Source organism: Carcharodon carcharias, chromosome 33, assembly GCF_017639515.1.
Source record: "Carcharodon carcharias isolate sCarCar2 chromosome 33, sCarCar2.pri, whole genome shotgun sequence".
NCBI classification, from domain to species: Eukaryota; Metazoa; Chordata; class Chondrichthyes; order Lamniformes; family Lamnidae; genus Carcharodon; species Carcharodon carcharias.
Window position 1 is genome coordinate 11,727,290 of NC_054499.1, and position 26,099 is coordinate 11,753,388.

Consider the following 26,099-nt stretch of genomic DNA (forward strand, 5'->3'; position numbering starts at 1 on the left):
TTAGGTCTTGAACTCCCTCCTCCATCCCCACCCCCTTTCTGTTTCTTCCCCCTTTCTTTTGTTTTTTCCAATAATTTATATAGATTTTTCTTTTCCCACCTATTTCCATTATTTTTAAATCTTTTATGACCCCCCCCCAACTAGAGCTATACCTTGAGTGCCCTAACACCCATTCTTAATTAGCACATTCATTTAGATAATATCACCAACTTTAACACCTCTGTGTTCTTTTGTCTGTGACATCTTTTGATTATCTGCTCCTTTCACTGCTTGCTTGTCCCTACAACCACACCACTCCCCCCTCCACTTCTTCCCCCCACCTTAAACCAGCTTATATTTCAACCCTCTCCTTGGATTCACCTAGTTCTATTGAAGGGTCATGAGGACTCGAAACGTCAACTCTTTTCTTCTCCGCCAATGCTGCCAGACCTGCTGAGTTTTTCCAGGTAATTCTGTTTTTGTTTTGGATTTCCAGCCTACGCAGTTTTGTTTTTATCCCCACCCCCGCCACGAGATACACGGCCCTGGAGCTCAGAAGCTACAGTCCAACGTGTTAAGTGGAAAGAAAATCTTTCGCTTACATAGCAACTTTCACAAGCCTGTGACATCCCAGAACGCTTAACAATCGAAGCTTGTGACATCCCTGAATGTTTAACAGTGTAGTCACGGCAGCCAGTTTTTTTACGCACACCAGGCTCCCACAAACAACAATGTGATAATGACCAGATAACCTATTTTTCGTGGCATTGATTGAGGGATAACTATTTCCCAGGGAACGAGGAGAACTCCCCTGTGGTTCTTCAGAATAGGGCCACGGGATCTTTTATGCCCGCCTGAGAGGGCAGATGGGGCCTCAGTTTAACGACACATCCAAAAGACAGGACTTCCAACAGTGCTGTGTTCCCTCTGTACCGCATTAGAGTGTCAGCCTGGTTTTTTTTCCCCCCCTGTGTGCTTAAGCCCCTGAAATGGGAGTTGAAACAACACCCTTCTGACTTAGAGGAGTGAGTACTACCCATTGAGCCATGGCTGACTGTACCGTGCTGAAGGGTTAGTCTGGATGGTGTACACAAATCCGACCCTGGGGCTGTAGCGAGCTGACCAGCAAGTTGGAAAGTCAGAGCCATCGGCCACGGTAAGAAATGAAGAACTGGGAACCTGTACTGGTGACTGGCACTAGAGGGGGAAAGTGAAGCTAATTCCATGTCATCGGAACATTAGGAGATGAGTGTGTGCTAATTATGGTCAATTTTAAATGCCGCAATTCCCTGTAGAGAAACCGATTTCTTTAAAACAAGATGGAGGAGGGGTTGTGGAACTGGTGCAATTTTCCGCAGGCAGCTCAGTTCCAACCAGGGATGGAGTAGAGACTGGGGGATATTCAGGGTGCACGAGGAGAGAAGAACTAAACTACAGAAATATAAATACAGCTAAACGGAGGCTAACTTGTGCGGATTCCTAAACTGAGACATCAATAAAAGACCATAAGACATAGGAGCAGAAATTAGGCCATTCGGCCCATCTAGTCTGCTCCGCCATTCAATCATGGCTGATAAGTTTCTCAACCCCATTCTCCCGCCTTCTCCCCGTAACCTTTGATCCCCTTACCAATCAAGAGCCTATCTATCTCGGTCTTAAATACACTCAATGACCTGGCCTCCACTGCCTTCTGATGGTCATTTAATAAATCCAATCGGGATTTCAAGAGAAACCGCTTTATCCAGAGAGCGGTGAGAATGTGGAACTCGCTATCATCTGTTGGATAGCACAGATGCATATGTGTGAAGCTGGATAACCAAATGAGGGAGAAAGGAGTAGGAGGTAATGCTGATCGGGTGAGATGAAATAGGTTGGGAGGAAGGTAAATGCTGGTATAGACCAGTTGGGCCGAATGTCCAATTTCCGCACAAGTTAGCCTCCGTTTAGCTGTATTTATATTTCTGTAGTTAAGTAGTTCTTCTCTCCTCGTGATGTGAGTTCTACGTAATTCTGTTCTTTGCTATGTATGGGCGGGGGCTCCCTTAGAGCTTAGTGTACAAGAGGTTACAATACAGCGCATGCACAAGGTTCTCTTTTGCTTCTGTTTTACTGGACAGGTTAACCCATTTGAATCAAACAGTGTTTCACCCAAAATAGCAGAGGGGTGGGCTTTAAGCAAACATTTTTTATTCTTCCACGGGGTGTAGGTGTCGTTGGCAGGGACATCCCTAATTGCCCTTGCGAAGGTGGTGGTGTGCCACCTTCTTGAACTGTTACAATCCATGTGGTGTAGGTACACCCACAGTGCTGTTACAAAGTGTGTTCTAGGCTTTTGACCCAGTGACAGTGAAGGAACAGCAATATACTTCCAAGTCAGGATGGTGTGTGGTTTGGTGGGGAACTTGCAGTGGTGTTCCCATGCACCTGCTGCCCTTGTCCTTCTATGTGGTAGAGGTCATGGGTTTGGAAGGTGCTGTCGAAGGAGGCTTGGTGAGTTGCTGCGGTCCATCTTGTACACACTGCTGTCACTGGTGGAGGGAGTGAATGTTTAAGATGGTAGATGGGGTGCCGATCAAGAAGGCTGCTTTGTCTTGGATGTTATTGTGATTCCTGACTGTTGTGGGAGCTGCACTCATCCAGGCAATTGGAGAGTATTCCATCACACTCCTGACTTGTGCCTTTCATATGGTACACAGGCTATGGGGAGTCAGGAGGTGAGTTACTCTGCAGAATTCCCAGTGTCTGACCTGATCTCGTAGCCACAGTATTTATATGGCTAGTCCAGTTCAGTTTCTGATCAATGGAAAACTCGAGAGTGTTTGCAGATGGGGGATTCAGAGATGATGATGCTGTTGAATGTCAAAGGGAGATGGTTTGATTCTTTCTTGTTGGAGGTGGCCTTATGTGCCTGGCAGTTCTGTGGTGCATAAGTAACTTGCCACTTATCAGCCCAGGGCCGAATGTTGTCCAGGACTTGCTGCGTGCAACATGTTATGTTCTCGTGTGCTGGTATGATTTGCGTTTGAGAGAATGTGTGAAGATGTAGCAGGTTTGATAAAGGAGGGACATGTATTTTTATAGCGTCTTTCATGACCTCAGTATTTTACAGCCAATGAAACACTTCTTTTGCGATGTGGTCCATGTGGGAAACTTGACAGCCAACTTGCGCACAGCAAGCTCCCACAAGCAGCAAAATGATAACTAGATCATCTGTTTTTAGTGATGATGGTTGAAAAATAAACTCTAGAATTCCCCACCTAAACCTTTCACCACTCCAATGTGTCTCTCCTCCAGCTCATCTTCCATTCTGCCTCTGTGAAGAGCCTTGGGATGCTTTTTCTCCATTAACATGGAGCAGGAGTAGGCTATTCTGCCCATCGAGTCTACTACATCATTCAACTAGACCATGGCTGATCTTCTACCTCAGTGCCATTTTCTTGCACTACCGCCCATAACGCTTGATGTTTTTAATATCTAGAAACCTATCGATCTTTGTCTTCAACATACTCCAACAACTGAGCCTTCACAGCCCTGTGGGGTATAGAATTCCAAAGATTCACCACCCTCTGAGTGGAAAAAATTCCTCCTCCAACTCCGTCCTAAGTAGCCTACACCTTTATCCTGAGACTGTGTCCCCTGAATCTAGACCTCCCCCACCCACCTCCTCACAAAACCAAGGGAAACACCCTCCCTGCATCTACCCTGTCGAGCCCTGTAAGGATTTTACCATGAGATTACCTCTCATCCCTCTAAACTTGAGAGAATACAGGCCCTGTCTCCTCGATCTCTCCTCATAGCAGATTAACTAATGGTGATATGTGAATACAAGTTGTGCTGAAGCACTGCTGGAAAGCTGTGATCACCCTCAAGGACACAGAAGAGATTTGAGGCTGTTACCTGGACTGGGAGAATTTAGTTATAAGGAAAGATTGGATAGCCTAGGGTTTCCTTTGGAACAGAGGAGTCTGAGGGGGGGAATCTAACTGAAGTGTATAAAATTGAGTGGATTGGAAGGCCCTTTTCCCCTAGCTTGAGGGATCCACAACCATGGGGTATAGAATTAGGATAAGAGGTGGAAGGTTTAAAGGGGATTGGAGGGGTGGGAATCTTTTCACCAAGGTTGGTGGGGATCTTGGAACTCACTGCCTGAAAGGGTTGCAGAGGCAGAAACCCTCATAAAGCTTCAAATGCATATCCAAGTACTTTTTTTTTTAAAGTGCTCTAACCTACAGGGCTGCAAGCCAAGAGATGGAAAGTAGGATTAGGCAGGATGGATCATTGTCAGCCATCTTGTGCATGATGGGCCAAATGGCCTCCTTCCATGCTGTGAATTTCTCTGATCCGATGAGGAAGCCGGAGTCGGAGTGGCTAAATGCGGAAGTTTACAAAGTCTAGTCAAAGTCGTGTACTTCAACAGATGCCTTTTGCTTTATTTTTTATTTTAAAAGTGTAAACTTTAAGAGGTGGTTTTGAAAAAAAAAAAGTGGAAAAAACAAAGCTTTGGGGGAATGGGGTAGAATGTCCATCTCTCGGTTTCAAGTGTTCTTCTCTGCGCCGTGTAGTGACTGGGAGACAGGTGCCCTGAACCTCAGTGTAGAATTCCAGTGAATAAACAGTGGCTGCGGGCTGTCCAAGTCAGTAAGACTCTTTTTAATTACTCGGAATTGTCAGTGTTTCAGGAGAACCCACAGTTCCGCTTGTTCAAACCAGTGTCCTTGACCGCGGCTATGCCAATGACTGAAGTTTCCCATTCTGGCCACAGGAGAAGAATGGATGTTTTTAAACCAAATGTCCCTGGCTGCTTTCCATTCGACTCGGGGAAGGTTAGCAGAAGAGAGGGACAAACATGATTATTCACCGTTGACTGCGTTCCATCTTGCATTACACAGAAACCTGATCGTGCTAAATTTAGTGGACTCTGCCACTAATAGGTGACTAAATGTTACTGATTAATCGCAAGTCTCTAATCCCTCGTAAAAAAAAATGTCATGAGTGCCCTTAGAATTTTGTTACTCTTGCTGTGGATGAAATCTGCTTAGCGCAGAGTGGGTACCATAAAGGAACATGTTGCGTTCAACAACAACCTGCATTTACGTATCACCTTGAACGTAGTACGATGCCCCAAGGCGCTTCACAGGAGAGTGCAATTGGACGCCAGACTGCTTAAGGAAATAAGGGGCCATCGTACTACATTCAAGGTGTTGCCTAAATGTGCATTTGGTTGAAGCGGTAGGTGTTACCGAACATCTTAAAGGAAGAGGTGGTGAGATTTAAGGAGCGGATTCGAGTTTTGGATCTTGGCAGCTGCTGCAGGCATGGTTGTCAATGGAGAAGTGATTAAAACAGGGGACGCCGAAGAGACCGGAATTGGAGGAGCGCGGAGATCTTGGAGGGTTGCAGGGCTGGAGAAGGTTACGGAGATGGGAAGGGGGGTTAGGCCACATAAGGATTTGAAAAACAGGCTTTTACTTAAAGTGCTTCACAACTGATGAATTATTTTTGCAGTATAATCACTGATGCGGAAAATTCCATGTGTGCATAAATAAACAGTTCGGGTGGCGGTGGTAGAGGGACAAACTTTGGTTGAGACGTCAGAATTGGTCCCCTTCATGTTGTGCCATTTCATCTTTAATGTTTAGCCAAACAGATGGATGGGGACTTGGGAGTGTTTTTGATCATCTTTTCCTTGTAATGTGGGTGACATTGGCAAGGCAGCGTTTAATGCCCTACCCAAGACAGCATTAATCATCAACCACATTGCTGTGGGACTGGAGTCACGTGTTGGCCCAGGCTGGGTAAAGATGGCAGGTTCCCTTCCCCAACCAACATCCATGAACCAGATGGTTTTATCCATATGGTCATCATATTATAAAAGGATACAGAAGGTCTGGGGAGAGTGCAGAGAAGGTTTACAAGGATGGTGCCAGAAATGTGTGGGTATGCATGTCAAGAAAGTGTTGCTGGAATAAAAAAGAGACATGTTGAAGCTTTTCATCTTGCACTCTTCAGAACACTTCACAAGAATGCCAATATAGGGGGAAGACAACAATTTATAGTGCATGTGAAGAGAGTGTGGATTGGTTGGCAAGTGTACAGGAAGCTGCATATATTACTGCACAGGGCCCTGTTCTTTGCAGACAGAAAGAACATGTAGACACATTGCGCCTGTTTCAGCTAAACAAAATAAGTGACAGACATTCGCTGACTCATTCCTCAGGGCAGTGCCTTGAACATTCAAGGTCAAGCTGCCTGGTTTAAATTTCAAACAATGCTTGGCAGTTAACTGTCAGTCACTATCAGTGGTGCATTCTCCATGGCAAAGCCTCGACCCATCAGAGTCCATTTGCCAACCAATCAGTATAAATTGTTGTCTTTCCCCTACATTGGTATCCTTATAAAGTGTCCTGAAGAGTGCAAGATGAAAAGCCTCGACATTTCTCTCTTTTTTTCATCAATATTGAAGTTCTGTACTACCAAACGACTTGACCTAATAGAGATCATTAAAATTATGAAAGGTTTTGATAGGGCAGATACAGAGAGAATGTTTCCTCTTGTGGGGAAGAGCAGAACTAGAGGTCATCAATATAAGAGAGTTGCCAAGAAATCCAATAAGGAATTCAGAAGAAACCCCTTTATCTAGAAAGTGGTGAGAATGTGGAAACTCACCACCTGGGAGAGTGGTTGAGGTGAAAAGTATAGATTCACTTGAGGGGGGGGGGGTGGTGGGGGGAAGCTAGATAAACGCATGAGGGAGAAAGGAATAGGAGGATATGCTGATGGGGTAAGGTGAAGTAGGGTAGAAGGAGGTTTGTGTGGAGCATAAACACCGCCTTGGACCAGTCCTGTCAAATGGCCTGTAAATTCTATGTAGTTCTGGGAGTGCAACCCTTTGAAGCTTGCCTGCTTTGTATTATTGAAGAGTCGTGAAAATAAGACATCCTGTCCCTGAGGATCCATGCGGGCATTCATCCCTTCACAGCAGAATGAATGGCCAACCTCAGTAAATACATATACCGGAGCTTAATATTTCTCCTGCATATAGCGTTGCTTGTGAAAAGCTCACAGCCTTGTTCTTTGTCGATCAGCCAGGCATGTCCCTGTTGTGTTCTGATGGTGGCTGAAATGTTTCCTTTCGATGCAGGTAGCAAGGGAGCAATCTTGCTTTTTGGCTATTGTTGAAATTAATTCCCTCAACCAATCAAGAATTACTCACACTTCTGTAGTGCCTTTCATGACCTCTGGGAGACCCAAAGCACTTCACAGCCAATAAAGCACTTTTGGCAGGCGGCAACTGTTGGAATGTCGTAGCACAGGCAGTAACCAATTTGTGCAGTACTGTTAAATGCAGATTAACTGGGTGACTTATTGCTGTCAGTTGGAGCTAGTAAAAATAATTGTGTTTGCCCATACAGATTGTTGTTGTTGAATTAAAGTCAGCTCTGCAAAACACTTTCAGGAAGGTCTCAGTAACATAGCAAACCCTTCATTATGTTGCTATTGTTAAATAATTGTTTTGAATTTGTTATTCAAGGTCAGTAAAACACTACACCGTCCCCATCAAATACTCCCAGGACAGCTACAGCACGGGGTTAGATACAGAGTAAAGCTCCCTCTACACTGTCTACATCAAACACTCCCAGGGCAGGTACAGCACGGGGTTAGATACAGAGTAAAGCTCCGTCTACACTGTCCCCATCAAACACTCCCAGGGCAGGTACAGCATGGGGTTAGATACAGGGTAAATTTCACTCTACACTGTCCCCATCAAACACTCCCAGGACAGGTACAGCACGGGGTTAGATACAGAGTAAAGCTCCTTCTACATTGTCCCCATCAAACACTCCCAGGGCAGGTACAGCACGGGGTTAGATACAGAGTAAAGCTCCCTCTACACTGTCCCCATCAAACACTCCCAGGACAGGTACAGCACAGGGTTAGATACAGAGTAAAACTCCCTCTACACTGTCCCCATCAAACACTCCCAGGGCAGGTACAGCATGGGGTTAGATACAGGGTAAATCTCACTCTACACTGTCCCCATCAAACACTCCCAGGACAGATGCAGCACGGGGTTAGATACAGAGTAAAGCTCCCTCTACACTATCCCCATCAAACACTCCCAGGACAGGTACAGCATGGTTTCAACTTAGAATATGCATAAAATACTTAATGACCAAGGATGAGAAAACAAAACTTCCTACTTGGGATGTGCCGTCACCTAGATTTAGTCCAGTATGTGAATCTACACAACACTGTTTTGTTGAAAAACACAGCTGAGAGCTCCCAGTCTGAGTGTCTCAATTACCTGTTCGGAGGACAGCAGCACCAGTAGGTTGGTGAAGCTGTGTTTTTTTTTAACTTGGTTTCAATGCTACTCGTTCACTGGATTCTCTCTGGAGATCGACAGCTTCATGGTTCTCAGCAACATTTGCTGAAAAAGATTACAAGCAAAGAGAAAAAGCGACTGCACTTTCATAGCGCCCTTCACGACCTCTCATATCTCAACACGTTTTAAGGCCAATGAATTGTCATCGGGGTTGTAATGTTTGCCGGTTTGCACACTGCAAAATCCCACAAACAACAATGTGATAAATAACCAGAATTTTTTTTTAAGTGATTGGGGATAAATAATGCCTCCCCACCCACCCCCACCTCTGAGTACGCAAAGTGGTGGAGGTGGTGGTGGTGGGCGGGTGTGTGTAGGGGGTGGGGTTGAGGGGGGGGGCAGGACACCCCCCAGATATTAGACGGTAAAGTTTTATCGCTGACTCATCTTGGTCTGCTCTGGGTCCACAGATGCGCTTCATGCTGCTGTTCAGCCGTCAAGGGAAGCTGAGGCTGCAGAAATGGTACATAGCCATCTCGGAGAAGGAGAAGAAGAAACTGGGGCGGGAACTGATGCAAATCGTCCTGGGGCGCAAGCCCAAGATGTGCAGCTTCTTGGAGTGGAAAGACCTGAAGATAGTGTACAAGAGGTGCGTCGCCTTCCTACAAAGCGTTGCAAAGTATTCACAGCCCAACTGGTCCATGCTGTGTTTATGCTCCACACGAACCTCCCCCCAGCCTGTTTCCTGTCACCCCACCCAGCACACCCCTTCCCTCCCTTTTTCCCTCCGGTTTATCAAGCAGCCCTTGAGCACCACACATTAGGAAGGATGTACTGACCTTCGGATGGAGTGCAGCGTAGATTTACCGGAATGATACCTGGGCTCCAAGGGTGAGATTACGAGGAGGGATTGCACAAGCTCTGGTTGTATTCCCTGGAATTTAGAAGGTTAAGGAACAACTTGAGATAGAAACTATTTCCACTGGTTGGGGAGTCTCGGACATGGGGGCACAGCCTAAAAATTAGGAAAGGCTTCTACACACAAAGTGTCCTCAGCTAACATTATCAGTATGATACTCCATTTCTTTCTTCCTCAAGCACTTATCTAACTTCACATTAAATGCATCTGTACTATTTTCTTCGACCACTCCTTGTGGTAGTGAGTTTCACATTCTCACCTCTTGCTGGGTAAAGAAGTTTCTCCTGAATTCCCTGTTGGATTTATTAGTACCGTCTTACATTGATGGCCCTCAGTTATGGTCACTCCACAAGTGGAAAATTCTTTTGTACACCTACCCTATCAAACCATTTCATAATTTTGACGATCTCCATCCGGTCACCCCTCAGCCTTCTCATTTCAGGAGAAAAAGACCCAGTATGCTTAATCTTTGCTGATGGGTATAACCACTCAGATCTGATATCGGTCCGTCCGTCCATTTTCACACCGCTTCTCCTGGTGAGGGTCGTGGTGACAGTAAGCTGAGCCAGGCCGGTCAGACTTCCCTTTCCTTAGCCACAGATTCCAGCTCCTCCTGGGGGATTCCCAGGCCAGCCGAGAGCTGTAATCCCCCCATGTTGTTGATCGGTTGTGAGGTCTCTGCCCAGTGGGCCATGCCTGGTACAGCTCCCACATAAGCCTACCAGGGGGCATCCTTATCACTTCTGATATCATTCTTGGAAATCTTTGTTGTTGTTGCATCTTCTCCAATGCCTCTATGTCCTTTTTCTAAGCATGTGGATATGCATCCTTATTATAGGGGTAAGCGGGTTGTGATTAGAATGGGATTTGAGACAAATGCGACAATAGGAATTGTAATGTGGAGTTGTTGCTCTGTCCTTCAATCTATTGCAGTCTCTGGTGCAATAAAAATTCAGTGGAGGAGGGGAAGAGGATAGAATCTCTTAGTCTCCAATCTTCGATTGAGACCCATTAACTCAAACCCCAGGGAACATCCCAAAATGCCTCGTTGCCATTCCCCTTGAGTTTGGGGGGTGGGGAGATGGGTAGTGTTACGCCCCCATATTATTTACAATCTGCCTGAGAGTGGCTATTCACCTCATCAAAGATCAACTGCTCCCCCCCACCCCCGGTGTCAGTATTAAGTAGATGGAAAACTCTTTAACTTCAGCCGCCCTCGTGCCAAAACTAAACTGACCACCATAGATATACATGATCTACAGTTTGCAGATGACTGCAGTGTCACGGCCCAATCTGCACCAGGTTGCACGCTACTCTCGATCTCTTCAATCCTGCAACAAACTTGGCCTGCCCATGAATGCTCCCAAAGCAAAACTCATCACGACCACACCAGGTCAACCAAATATTCCACCCCCCCATACCTTGGCAGCCACCCCTCTCAAAAGGCCACCATCAATGAGGAGATCCAGCAGCAGCTCAGCCTTCTACAAACTATGGCAACAAGTGCATGACAACAAAGACCTCCACAAGTCAACCACACTCCTGTACTGCAGTAGGATCTGAACTGTATATCTGCGGCACATTAGTGTGCTAGAGAAGTTCCTTCCAGATTCAATGGGAGGACCATCAAACAAATGCTGGTGTCCGTCTTGAAGCCAGTTCCACAGAATTTGGACAACTCCTGCAAAATCAACGGTGAGGGACTGGACACCGTGTCCAGTTGGCAGATAAACAACTCCCCACCCACCAACCCCCTCCCCATCACCCCACCAGGTCCTGTTTCCTCAACTCTCAAATGGCCAAAGCTCCAAGGGAGGACAAAGAAAACATTTCAAAGGCACTCGGAAGCTCCCCTTGAAGCTCCCTAGCAGCCCTGACATTAATGACCGGGAGGAACCCACGACCAATCGTCCAAATTGGTGACAACTTGTCCATCGAGCTGCATTGCACCTCGAGTCACAATGTCTTAATGGGGCGAAAATCCTGCATTCTGGATCCCACTACCTCATGGGACATCCTGCCCCGCATGCCCATAAAAATCTGTGGGTTGAGAATCGGCCTGTTCAGTCACACGAAGACCCATGGCAGACCCCGAGTGGCCGTCACCCTCGAATCAAGGGACAGCCGACGATGCCGGGAGACTTACATGGTTTCTTTCTAATCATGCCTGGCCTCATTTTGCACACGCTCAGTTTTCCCTTTTTCTGACCCACCCACCTCCCACCCCTGACCCTCTCCATTGCCGTGTGTGCCTGGTGCTGAACCCTCCCCTGATCATCTGAACATTGACGTTCTCTCAACGTTGTATCACTGGGTACTGTAGCTACCACAGCCATCACTGCTCGCGTGAGCTTCCTAATTCCCACTGTTTTGCACTTACACTCACGAGCGTGAGGTTATCATTTTGTCCCACGCACATTCCTCTAGGCCTCGCTTGCACTTGCACTCGTTTCCTCTCTGTCTCTCACGTGCATATACTCTCACACATTCCGCACGTACGTTTGTCTCTAATGAACATGCCCTGTCTTGTGTGAACTCTTTCTTTCTCCTCCACTAACCTTATCCTCTCCCTCATGTACCCTCATGTCCTTCAGGTCCACTTCTTTACCTCCCCTCCTCCTCCCTGCCACCCTTCCCCGCCCCCACCACCCCCCCACCCCCCCCCACCCCAACGTCCTCCTTTCTCTCTGTCTTTCTGCACTAACCGCCCTCCCGCTCTTCTTCCTCTCTCCACACCCCAGTGCTGTGTCTATAGATTGAATTGTCAGAGATGTGCGACTATCGTGGGTTTTCACCTCTTGGGAGTCGATATACATACATAGAACATGCACATCTGGAGCAGGATAGGCCATTCAGCCCCTTGTGCCTGCTGCACCATTCAGTAAGATCATGGCTGATCTGGTTGTGGCCTCAAGCCCACATTCTGCCCACTACCCCCTCCATTCCCTTTGACTCCCTCATTAGTCAAGACTCTATCTGCCTTGGCCTTAAAAGTATTCAATGGCCCTGCCTCCACTGCGCTCTGGGAAAGAGAGTTCCAAAGATTCATGACCCTCTGAGGGAGAAAAATTTCTTCTCGCCTCTTAAATGGGAGAACCCTTATTTTTAAACTGGGTCCCTTAGTTCTAACCTGTCCCACAAGGGGAAATGTCCTCTCAGCACCCACCCTGTGATAAGGTGACACAACTTGCCCTCGCTTCACTTGCACTGAGCACAATATTAACCTTGGATGTAAAGTTTTCTGCCTTGCTAAACGTGTGCATTAGCAGATGGGAGGGAGTTCTGTCCTGTCTTGAATGCAGCTGGTAAATGGATTATGATTTACGAGCTTGCCTGCCAGTCATTCCTACTGAGCTCTTCTGTAATTCTTTGTTTTTATAATGTGCAGAAAAGCACAAAGTGATGAAGTAAGTGGTTTATGATTCCCGGCCCTGGATTATTCATTCCTGTCAACCATGCAGTTGTTAAGCTTAGACCTTTGTGCAGCAAGAATTACTGCAAGCCTTCCTCAAACACTGGAAACCCAACCTCTAAGCGAGAATTGTCTTGCAGTGGCTGAAACTATAAGACAATATTCTCTGGCATTTAGAATAATGAGAGATGATCTCATTAGAACATATTAAGATTCTGAGAGGACTTTTACAGAGTAAGTGCTGAGAGGCTGTTTACTTCTGGCTGGAGAGTTCAGAAGCCACTCACCATCCTGACTTGGAACTGTATCACTGTTCCTTCACTGTTGCTGGGTCAAAATCCTGGCACTCCCTCCCTAACAGCACTGTGGGTGTACCTACAGCACGTGGACTGCAGCACTTGAAGAAGGCAGCTCACCACCGCCTTCTCAAGGGTAATTTGGGGTGGGCAATAAACGCTGGCCCAGCCAGCGAAGCCCACATCCCATGAACGAATAAAAAAATAAGTTAGGGGTCGACCATTTTAGACCGAGATGAGGAGCAATTTCTTCACTAGGAGGGTTCTGAATCTTTTGGAATTCTGTATCCCAGAGAGTTGTGGATGCTCAGTCGTTGAGTGCGTTCAAGTTTGAGACCTATAGCTTCTTTCCGGCACCATGGAATAGGGTGGGAAAGTGGAGTTGATGTAGAAAGGAGAGATAGTGGCATTGTAGCATTGTCACTGGACTAGTAATCCCACAGGAATGCTGAGTTCAAATCCCACCATGGCAGATGGTGGAATTTGAATTGTTATGACCAACGCAGTTGGTAAGGTGGAGTTATTTAAAAATCCCAGGGGGAATCTTTAAACAACTGTCATAACCTATAATTTTAATTGTTATGTTTGAGATGCGATTCTAAATTCAGGAACCAGATCATCAGTTCTTGAGGCTTTACATCAAACTAAATGAAACGTTTTATTAATTTACACAGGTTAAAAATATACATACACATGGCTACAAAATACTACTATCACAACTTTTAACAAATTCCCAAACTAATCTCCATTAAGGCAACAGCAACCCATAGACTTAACCAAAACACCAGGCAAAGCATTTTCACCTTACGAATTCAAAATGAGGTTCTTTTCACTTTGGTTCCTGTTGAGCCGGTTGGAGGCTTGCAGCTGCCTTTTGATCTCACATTACCTCTGCTCTGCACACCCAGAACAGTTGTCTTGTTATACCTACTGCTCCCGTTAAATGTTCTTATTGTGTCAACAACCTCTGAACTAAACATCAATAAAACCCCTTTTGTTGTACCAATTTTATTAGCAATAAAAACATATGGCTTGGTAGCTGCTAGATAGGTGTCAATTTTCACCCCACTACTTGAATGCTCTATTCAAAAAATTGCAAATGCACGCTATCTCTCACATATCAAAACTGGTACCCATCAAAGCACCTAGACTAGCTGACTTTAACCCAATTAAGACACACCCACAGACTAAACCTCTATTTTAAAAGAAAAATATTTTCCAAAATATTATATACGTTAATAGCTTCATGACAGAATTTTCAAAAAAAATCTGGAATTAAAAGCCTAATGATGACCCTGAAATCATTGTCAATTGTCGTAAAAACCTATCTGAACTGACCTACAGGTGACTGTAGATCCATAGCAATGTGGTTGATTCTTAAAAATCACTACCTCGAGGGCAATTAGGAATGGGCAATAAATGCTGGCCTAGCCAGTAATGCCCACATCTCATGAATGATTATTTTTTAAAAAATCTTATTGAATGGCAGAGCAGGCTCAAAGGGCCTACTCCTGCTCTGAATATTTCTAATGTTCTAATCAGAGTTTTGTATGCATTCTTGGGATGTGGGTATTGCTGGAAAGACTGACATTTATTGCCCATCATCTTCTTAGATACGACTGTGGGGGCTTGCTAGCACACTTCAAAGGTCAGGTGAGAGCCAGTTATGTCACTGAGGACTGAGGTTGCCAACTGTGATGAAATGTATCCCCAGAGATTTTATCACTTGCTCCCCCCTCCCCCCACACCACCCCCCCCCCCCCCACCCCCCAACGCTCCAGCTATTAGTCAGCCAACGCATCCATCCTTGTGATGTACTGCCTTCCTACACCAATTGGAAAGAAAAAAGACTCATTACCCAATTGGATGATGCTTGACTGTTAGTCAAACAGCCTTTTATCCGTACTCATTTTCAACCCTGGTAAAGAGAAGTGTTCAAAGAAAATGACAAAAAAGATCTTTTATAACGTCCTTTTAATGTTTAATGAATTTTCCCCAGGATTGCAACACAGCAGTGCCCTGGGGGTTGATCTTCAATTCCTGGAGACTCCAGGCCAATCCTGGTGGTTTGGCAACCCTAGTTGGGACTGAAGTCACATTCGGGGCCCAGACCGTGTATAGACAGCAGGTTTCCTTTCTTAGGAAAAACTTTTGCAAAGCTGTTGGTTCAAATTGGTGGCCTTACTTTGACATTCCACTATAACTGCATGTCGGAAGATGGGTAAGGGGTTTAATCGGATGAACAAAGAGCAGCTAGTTCTTATGTCTTCTGTTTCCCAGAAGTGAGAAATATTTGCACTTTTGCTGGAACTTCATTGAGTCTATTTTTTTTTTGCTGCTCTCCCTATTAGTCTATCGGTCCACCAGCCATATGCAGGGCGTCAAGATTTACACTCGGCAATGGTCATCACCAAACTTTTAATTCCAGACTTGTTTTTATATATTGAATTCAACTTTCACCACCTGCCGTGGTGGGTTTCGAACCTGGGTCCCCAAAAAGTTAGGCTGGGTCTCTGGAATGCTAGTCCAGTGACAATACCACTATGCCACCACCTCAACCTCGCTATGCTTTGAGGGCATCCCTAAAGCGTTTCTGTTGTCCTCCTGGGAGTCTCCTGCTGCATGCAAGTTCCAAGTAGAACAGATACTTTGGGAGCCTGGTGACATGTCTCGCCCAGCAGCAGAGCTGGTTTTTAGTGATTAACACCTTGATGTTGTTGGACCGCCTTTCTTGCCACCGGATATGGAGGATCTTGCGAAGGCGCCACTGGTGGTATTCTCCCTGGTGCTTTGAGATGCCAGGGACTTAAACGGTGATACCCGTTCTCATTGTCAACCATTTATCCTGGCCTCATGCCTTCTCACTGTTATTTCCTCTGTCCTTCACAACTTTCCGACTGTTTACAGTCGATTTAATTCCATTGATATCATAGACTTTCTCCTGCGTGAGCTACCAGAATTTTTATTTAAAATGTCACCTTGCTAAGAAACAGAAAAATAGGAGCAGGAGTAGGTCATTCGGCCCTTCGAGCCTGCTCCGCCATTCAATATGATCATGACTGATCCTATATCTCAGCGCCTGCCTCACTCCTGCGCCTTTAGCGTCCAGAAATCTATCTATTTCCTTCTTAAATATATTCAGTGACTTGGCCTCCACAGCCTCTGTGGTAGAGAATTCCACAGGTTCACCACCTTCTGAGTGAAGAACTTCCTCCTCATCTCAGCCGTAAATGACCTACCCCGTATCCTGAGATTGTGACCCCTTGTTCTAGACCGCCCCCCATGCACACACACAAACACACACACACACACACGCCCCCCCCCCCCCCCCACCCCCAATGCCAGAGGAAACAACGTCATAGAGCAAACTCAGTCTTGTTCTGGAACTAAACCAGGACAGTTGCAAGGAAAGAAGCCCTTAAGTGGTTTTACTGGTTGTGGAGCAATTAGGAAACTGTTACCACATCTTTCCAGCGCTTAACGTTCAGATTGCAATCTATCTCTCTGTGTACGGCACTTCAAATCCCAGCCGGGGATTTGAAGAGAACTGGAAATGCTCAGCAGAGCCGGGAAGAATCTCTTAATTGCTCCGCGATCATTGATCTCTGCGTAACTTCATTCGCTGTTTTATTTCCGGCCGCGGTAGGGCTGTGCTTGCTCATCCAGATCGGCACACTTGGTGTGGTCCACGGACATACTCCATCCCTGCCCAGCTTGCCTCCCTCCATGTGGGTTTTTTCTCCCTGATATTACTTACCTGCTTCGCTTCAGAAGGTTGTGAGTTCCAACGTCCACTCCAGAGACTCGAGCGGGTTACCCAGGCTGACATTCCCAGTGCTTACAATGGGACTGCTGCACCATCAGGGGTGCCATCCTTTGGGCAAAATGTTAAACCACCTGCCATCTTAGGCGGGGAGATGGTGGCGTGGTGGTATTGTCACTGGACTGGTAATCCAGAGACCCAGGGTAATGTTCTGGGGGCCTGGGTTCAAATCCCACCACAGCAGATGATGGAATTTGAATTCACAAATATCTGGAATTAAAAGTCTAATGATGACCATGAAACCATTGTCAATTGTCGTAAAAGTCCATCTGGTTCACTAGTGCCCTTCGGGGAAGGAAATCTGCTGTTCTTACCTGGTCTGGCCTATATGTGACTTCAGACCCACAGTGGTCTTCAAAAATGTGCTCTAAATCGCTTTGGGGTGTCTTAAGGGGTGGTCAGCGGCGCTATAAGAAATGCAGCTCCTTCTCTTTCTCACCTCCTGAAGGTTCTTGCCTCCTTCGTGAGGTGGGCGCGGGTTGTCTACAGGCATTGGCCTCCTGTATTATTTCATTGTGGTCACTATTCCTGAGTGCCTCATTGTCAAACCGGTTGAGTCTTCCGACTGGCCATTCGGCATTGGTTGTTACTTCCCATTGGCATTTTCCCTCCCTTTTTGGTTGGCCACATTCCCTACCTTTTTTAACAGTTTGGATTGCAGCAAGCTAACATAAGAACATAGGCAATAGGAGCAGGAGTAGGCCATTCGGCCCCTCAAGCCTGCCCTGCCATTCAATAAGATCGTGGCTGATCTGCCCCTGGCCTCAGCTCCTCATAGCCCTCGACTCCCCAATATTTCAAAAATCTACCCACCTCCCCCTTAAATCCTTTCGGTGATCTAGCCTCCACACCTCTCTGGGGAAGAGAATTCCAGACATTCACTACCCGCTGAGAGAAGAAATTCCTTCGCATCTCAGTTTTAAATGAGTGACCCCTTATTCTGTAACTATGTCCTCTAGTTCGAGATTCCCCCACTAGTGGAAACACCTTCTCAACATCTACCCTGTCAAGCCCCCTCAGGGTCTTGTACGCTTCAATAAGACCACCCTTCATTCTTCTAAACATGCAGGTACAGCAAGTAAATAGGAAGGCAAATGGAATGTGGCCTTTATGGCAAGGGGGATGGAGTATAAAAGTAGGGAAGTCTTGCTGCAACTGTAAAGGGGATTGGTGAGACCGTACCTGGAGTACTGTGTGCAGCTTTGGCCTCCATTCTTAAGGAGGGGTATATCTTGCATTGGAAGCACTTCAGGAAAGGTTCACTAGGGCGATTCCTGGAAATGAAGGGATTGTATATGAGGAAAGGTTGAGCAGGTTGGGCCTGTACTCTGAGTTCGGACGAATGAAAGGTGATCTTATTGAAACCTATAAGATTCTGAGGGGGGCTTGACAGGGCGGATGCTAAGAGGACATTTCCCCTCGTGGGGGGATCTGGAATTTGGGGGCACAGTTTAAAGATAAGGGTCTCCCATTTAAAGATGGAAGTAAGGAAGAATTCCTTGTCTAGGAGAGTCATTAGCCTTTGGAATTCTCTTCCACAGGGAGAAGTGGAGGCCGAGTCATTCAATGAATATATTCAAGGCATTGACAAGGTAGTCAAGGGTTATCAGGGAGAGGCAGGAAAGTGAAACTGAGGCCGCAGTCAGATTAGCCATGGCCTTCTTGAACAGCAGAGCAGGCTCCAGAGACCAAATTTTTCCCTATGGATCTTTGAGCCAATCGTCAACCTGTGATTGGGGGGGAAAGTGTGCTAAAGGTCATGACAAAAGGGAGAATGTGTACATGAATTGGGCATGCGTTATATTTGGGAAAATTACTGTGTGTGTTGTATTTGTGTGTGTTACATGTATACATGGATGTTTGCGAGTACATGCATAGTCAAAAAAAATATATTTCATAAATTCTTTGTCGATATTGGAAGCTAAAAGTTGCCTTTGACTCCCCCTGACAGGTACGCCAGCCTATATTTCTGTTGTGCAATTGAGGACCAAGACAACGAGCTGCTGACTCTGGAGCTCATCCATCGTTATGTGGAATTACTGGACAAATACTTTGGAAGTGTAAGTGATCTTGCGCCTACGACTGAACAGAGCGATCCTTTCTGGCTGTGTTAGCTGTACAGCTGCGTACTTAAAAGGCAAATCTTCATGTAACGAGTTACAGTATAATGGCAGAGATCACAAAGGGAGAGCAGGGTGAGGCCATGGAGGGATTAAATAAGGGGCAGTAAAAGCAGAAAATGCTGGAAATACAGGCAGCATCTGTGGAGAATGGAGCAGAGTGGGAACATTCCAGTTCTGTGGCCTTTCTTCAGAGCGCTGGTGCCCGGTGTAATACCGAGCCAAACTAACTTGGATTCCTACAGTCCCAGCAAAACTGTGTTCCGTTACCATCATTTTCTGAATATAATGCACTTCACAGAATCGTTATGGTGTAGAGGGAGGCCATTTGGCCTATCATGTCTGCACTAGCTCTCTTAGCATTTTAACTTAGTGCCAATCTCTTGCCTTTTTCCCGTAACCCAGCACATTGCTTCTATTTAAATAATTGTCCAATGTCCTCTTGAATGCCTCAATTGAACCTGCCAGCACCACACTTCCAGGCAGTGCATTCCAAACCCTAACCACTCGCTGTGTGAAAAAGTTTTTTCTCACCTCGCATTTGCTTCTTTTGCAAAACACTTTAAAACTCTACCCTCTGGTTCTCGATCCGTTTACGAGCAGGAACAGTTTCTCACTATCTACTCTGTCCAGAACCCTCATGATTTTGAAAACTTCTGTCAAGTCTCCTCTCAGCCTCCTCCTCTCCGAGGGAAGAGGTTCCAACTCCTCCCACCTTTCCTCATAACTGAAGTGCCCCATCCCTGGGACCATTCTTGTAAACCTCTTCTGCATTCTCTCCAGTGCATCCGCATCCTTTCCCAGGAGTGTACACTTTTTTTCTGCCCCCAAAAGAATTCTCTATAAATTAGGGAGCATATTAGACATGGTAGATGACTGAGGCCATGGTTCACCAAGCGGCAGTGATCCCCACACTCCTGTGCACTTCGGAGAATTGGACAACTAACAGCAACATGCCAAAGCTCTGGAGCAATACCACCAGCGGCAACTTTGCAAGATCCTCCAAGAAAGAAGCTCCAAGAGCAGTGTCGTCTCCCAGGCCAAATTGCCCAGAATCGAGATGCTAATCACTCAGAACCAGCTCCTTTGGGCGGGACATGTCATATGCCTGATACCAGACTCCCGAAGCAGCTGCTCCACTCGGCAGCTGCGGGAGACCCCCACCCCAGGAGGGTAGCGGGACCCCGTTGGGGATGCCCTCCAAGCATCCCTGAAGCGGCGAAACATCCTCGCCAACTCATGGAAGCCCCTGGCTTCTGACCAACCAAAATGGAGAAGGTTCATTCGAGAGGCTTCGCCTGGAATGTGCAGAGGTGAAGTTGAGTCATTAGAGGGAGCGCACAAACCTCCAAACAACTTACCTACCCTCTTATCACCACCTGCCCTACACGCGGCAGAGTCTGCAGATTGCGAATTGGACTTATCAGGAACTTCTGAACCCATCAAACCAGAATGGAAGCAAGTCATCCTCGATCCTGAGGATACATGAAAATTGTTGCGTTTTTTTTGCAGCCACAACTTTTCCTAACGGCGTGTCTGTCATTACCCAGGTCATGATTCCTGATTTCAGTGACACCAGTATGATGTTAGGTGTCAACGTCCCCACAAACTGCTGTGTCATAACAGTATTGGATAAGGCTGAGTTATTTAAAATCCCAGAGGGAAACTTTAAACAACCGTCATAACCTATATTTTCAATTGGTATGTTTTGAGTTGCAGCTCTAAATTCAGGAATAAGACCACCAGTTCGCGAGAGGTTTTTATATCAAACTAAATGAGACATTTATTATTTTACAACAAATTAAACACATACAAATGGCTACAAATTATTACTATCATAACTTTTAACAAATTCCTGAAATTAATCTCCACTAAGGCAACAACAACCCATAGACTTTAACCAAACACCAGGCAAAGCATTTTCACCTTGTGAATTCAAAATGAGGTTCCTTTCAATTTGGTTCCTTTGCAGACAGTTGTAGGCTTACAGCTGCTTTGATCTTACACACCTCTGGCCTACACACACAAAACTGCTTTCTGTTATACCCAGCCTTTCTCTTTGAATGTAAATTTTCATTGTATCACCAGGCCCTATGAGCCCCTTTCATAGTACTAATTTTATTGGTAATATAAACATTGCTTGGTGTCTCCTAGTTCGGTGCAAGATTTCACTCCCACTCTTGAATGTTCTATTCAACAAAATGTAAATGTACCCTCGACCTCTGTGTAGTAGTTTTGAGATGTAAACATCAAAGTATCCAGACGAGCTGGTTTTAATCAAATTAACACACACACAGACTCAACCTCTATTTTTAAAAAATTCCAATAACATTATATACATTAATATCTCTTCCTGACAATTACATTAAGATTTGTAACTGTCAATTATATTGTTATGGTTAAGAGAAATAGGTGATGGGCATTAATTGTCTTTGAGCACAAATAGGGGATAGCTGGGACACTGGGTTGTGCGGGAGATCGCTTGTGAGACTGAACAAGTCAATAAACCCTCTCAAAGAAAAAAGTTCTGTGTCTTGGTTTCTGCTTCACCAACCAATTTGGATCTTGTTAACATTAGGTACCAATTTAAGGACAGGGAGATACGGGGTATGGGAATAGAGCTGGCAGTTGGGTTCGGGACTATTGGCCATGTAAAGGAAAATCTCCAATATGGATTAGTTGGACCAAACAGCCTGTTTCTGTGTTGTAATTTTGATGTAAGAAGCTACCTTACACACTTCAATTTTCATGAACAGAGAGTCCATGCATAGTACACATCTCGACTATTACAACACTGAGATTAAAGTGATCCATTTTGAGTAATGAGCAAACCCAACTAAGCTCAAAGGTCCTTTCATACCCTGAGAGGCCATGCCTACAGAAAATATGCAATACTCAATCAGATCGAGTGAGGCTGACCATGTTTAATTGATGAATTGGTGTAGTATGCGACTGGCAGACAGGTTTCCCAGGGCACACAAGATGGGATTCTTGGCGCTAATGTTATGAGTTAACTTTCCAGAAAGTTGCTGAAAAAAAGGGCTGTGCTATCAAAGCTTTTCATCTGGCACTCGACAGGGTAGCTTGCAAGAAATTACCAACAGTAACGGGGGAACAACAGTTTATACTGAATGAGAAGAGAGCGCTGATTGTTGGCAAGTGGACTCTGATTGACAGATCATATCAATCAGCTCTCCACAACAGGCAAAGTACTGACCGTACCCAGCCAGCCTGTGCTTGCAAAACTCAAAATATAGTAGCTATCATTAGACGTGATTCCATGTTTGGACAACACCTGCTAAACAATCCTGATTGTGTTGAAAACCAATCTTAAGCTTGTCAGCCAGGCTAATAGTGTGGCTCACTTACACATGCTAGGAGCCACATATATTCACACACTTGGCCCTGTCGTTTGCACACAGACGGAACATGCCCACTCCTTGCACCTTTTTCATCTAAACACAATGTTAGGGAACAGCCATTCCATGTTTCATTCCCCAGGGCAATGCCTTGACCAATCAGATTTGACCTGCCCACTTTGAATTTGAACAAAGCTGGGCAGTTAACTGCTCCATGCTGCATTCTCCATGGCAATGCCTCCACCAATCAGAGTCCACTTGCCAACCAGTCAGCACTCTCTTCCCATGTAGTATAAGTTGTTGTTCTCCTGTTAATATTGGTAATTTCTTGCAAGCTATCCTGTTGACTGCAAGATAAAAAGCTTTGATAGGTTGTCTCTTTTTTCTTTCAGCAGTACTAAAGTTTTGTACTACCAAATAACTATTCATAAAATTATGGTAACTAAACCAAAATTTTGAGTACCTGTAGGGGCCCCCTGAGTCTGTGTGGCTCAGTACTACACAGGACTATGCTTTGAAGCATTGACCCATTTGGGGAGCTATCATTGGGCTTGGGACTAATTGGGGAAAAAAACCCAAAACTGTTTGGACAAACCTTGCTGGGGGGGAGGGGAGGGGGCGTCTACACAACCCCCACACCCCCACTCACAAATGTCTCGGTGTTCCTGATTCCTCTCTGTTTGCAGGTATGTGAACTGGATATAATCTTCAACTTTGAGAAGGCCTATTTCATCCTGGACGAGTTTATTATGGGGGGCGAGATCCAAGATACATCGAAGAAGAACGTGTTGAAGGCCATCGAGCAAGCAGACCTCATGCAAGAGGTAGGTGCACAGTTGGTGGCCACTGTCGGGTGCATTGTGATGGTGCACTGTGGGGTCCCTATCCATACCAGAGTCCCATTGAGCGGGGAAATGCGAAAGGCCAGGCAGAGGAGTTGACACAGGAGATGAGTGCAAATGTAAGAAGGAGAGAGAGCACTGCTTGGCAGCTGGTCTGTGTGAATGGCACACAGATGTTGCGAGCGTTAGTTCGCAGATAAACAGGAAAAAACTCCCTCGCCCATTCAGACACAATGCCTTGTGCACCACAACATATGGACCCACCCGAAACCATGTGCTACTCTGGGAGAGGCCTAACAGAAAACAGATTCAAAATCCCCGACCAGTTTCACAGAACCATAGAAGCTTGTAGCACAGAAGGACGCCATTCAGCCCACTGTGCCTGTACTAGCTCTTTGAAAGAGCAGCCTTACTTAGCCACAGATCCCCTTCGTTTTTTCCTATAAACCTGTCAGTCCTTTATCCTCTCAAAATAACTGTGCAAATTATAAGGGGGATTGGCTTCCTTTCTCAGGTAGAATGTTTCAGTCCATGGCGGGGAGGGGAGAAAAATTTGGGAGAGGGAATCTGGGAAATTCTTTTCCGACATTCTTAGCCAATTCAGACTGGCTCTTGGGACTTCCCTGTCCCTGATGGTGCTACGCGGAACCCACCCCTCGCACAAGATGGTCTTGTGTGACCGTGAAGCAGTCTGGGGGTCATGTGACAAAACCTCCAGGAATGCGCCCGGCCAGAGTTGGGAACCCAGAGTTGAAAACCAGCCGCTCAAAGTTTAATAAATACACCGTAACCTCTTCAGCCGGGAATGCTTGGGACCAGAGCATCCCTGGATTTTGGAATTTTCTTGATTAGAGAATCACAAGTGTGTGAAATAGAAAGTGGCAAATAGTTACATGAAGGATGGAACAGTGATAAAATATTACAAAGCAGCCATAAAAATCATTTTGCTCTTCAAAATACTGTACCTTCCATGGTTCTGCTCCCAAAGTACAGCACTAAAATGATGCCGCGAGTTGCATGGATCTGTTCAAAAAAAATATCTGGACAACTAGTGTTTCTGAACAATAAATTTCTGAATTGGAGAGGTTACAGTGCAGTTATAAGTTGTGCTGGCAATATTTTCTAACCAACTCACTGAGTCACCTTCCAAGAGACCACAAGAACATACGCACAAGGAGCTGGAGTAGGCCTTTCAGCCCCTCAAGCCTGCTCTGCCGTTTTAATAAGATCGTGGCTGATGTGATAGTAACCTGAAATCTGCATCCCACCTACCCCTGTTGACCTCTCACCCCCTTGCTTAGCAAGAATCCTGCCTCTGTGGATTATGGCAAGCTGCTGTTCGACTGGCACACCGTTCTGTCCATTCACTCCCCCGGGCCTTCGTCGATTCTCTCACCCCTCCCGAATAGTTTCTCTTCTGGACCACTGCCCAATGCCATTTTCTTTTGGGGAGGGGTGGGGGGAATGCATCTTTTTTTAAAAATTTTCTGTGACTGATGTCAGGGTTTGAAAAAAACAGACCAAGCTCCAACGTAACTGCTGAGACCAAGAAATTTGGCCCTATAGCTGGACCTTGAACCTTGAACCTTGCCATTCTGTATGATTCTGGTTGCAGGAACAGAACAACAGGAGGAGGCCATTCAGCCCTTACAGCCCGTTCCACCGCTCCATCAGAACGAGGCAGACCTTTTATCTTAACTCCACCTCCAGCCTCAACAGCCTTTTAAGGGCAAGTGTGCCAGATTTCCACTCAGATAAAAGCAAAAATACTGCGGATGCTGGAAATCTGGAATAAAAACAGGAAATGCTGGAAAAACTCAGCAGGTCTGGCAGCATGAGTGGTGAAAGAAACAGAGCCAATGACTCAACGTTAACTCTGTTTCTCTGTCTTCACAGACGTTGCCAGACAGCTGAGTTTTTCCAGCATTTTCTATTTATATTCCAAATTTCCACTCCCCTTTTGTGTGAAGAGTTGCCTCCTGACATCACCCCTGAACAGCCTGGCTCCAATTTTGAGGTTTGCCCTGCACCCCTTGTCCTGAACTCTCCCCAGCAGAGGAAATAGTTTCTCTCTACTCTGTCAAATCAACTGGCGACCTATAAAATCTCATTTTGATCATCCCTTGATATGTTCAAAGAAATTATTCTATTAGTGTAAACGGGATAAGCTTTTGAGAGAGCTTTAGATTCATTGTTTAATTTATGAACTAATGTTATAAGTTTGGAGTCAAATCAATTAGCCGGCCTTTAAGAAGGAAGATGGATACAGCTTCAAGTGTAGTAATTACTCATCTAATACTTAACCCCTATGATAATGCGCAGTGGTTTTCTGACCAATATATTTTTGCATATGAGAAATTTGCTTCCCACAGTCGTGTGTTTTTTCTTCAATAAACAAAGGCAGAGCTAAAAGAGGGCCTTTGGAAACTCACCTCCTAGAGCAACCTATTGGACAGTGCTTGCAACTACATCGTGACAGGCAACTGTTTACATACAGGATGTTTACAGGCACTCTCAGTGTTACATGCTGACAAAACCATGAGCAAGGATGGCAGGGGGATTTGTATAAAAGGTGAAAGAAAAGTTTTTAATGAAGCTGATCTCTAGTGGTGACCCTGCAAAGGGAATCACAATGAGTTGTAGTTTACAGAGGAATCGGGGTTAATGGTGAGCGGCTAATTGGTCCAGGAGGCAGAGAATCAGACTACAAACAAGACCCCCTTCTGACAACACAAAAAAAAAATACCAATTCCCTGTCGTCTGGCTTATGTTACCGCCCAACTCCAATTTCACCAAACATAAACCCCATCTTTCTGTCTCCTCCTCTGGTTCTCTCTAACCCTGTCACTTAGGTAGTTTAGGTTTTCTTTTAAATCCTGATCGATTCAGAAATGGCTTTTGATGAGCATTAAATTAATACGAGTGGCTTTTTTTTTAATGCCACATGGCAAGCCCGGCATTTGTTGCCCATCCTTAATTGCCCTTGAACTGAGCAGCCCACAGTTACGAGTCAACCACCTTGC

The 26,099-nt window shown here is 45.6% G+C and overlaps 1 protein-coding gene across 1 annotated transcript in view; it reads left to right on the forward strand.

Moving 5' to 3' along the window:
* The window catches only part of ap1s1 (adaptor related protein complex 1 subunit sigma 1), a 45,649-nt gene that overhangs the window by 16,076 nt on the left and 3,474 nt on the right, over positions 1–26,099 (forward strand). Inside the window, exons 2-4 of the mRNA XM_041179040.1 lie at positions 8,776–8,954; positions 18,707–18,815; positions 22,921–23,058. Of these exons, the coding sequence (XP_041034974.1) occupies positions 8,776–8,954; positions 18,707–18,815; positions 22,921–23,058 (426 nt within the window). The remainder of the gene's footprint in view (positions 1–8,775; positions 8,955–18,706; positions 18,816–22,920; positions 23,059–26,099) is intronic.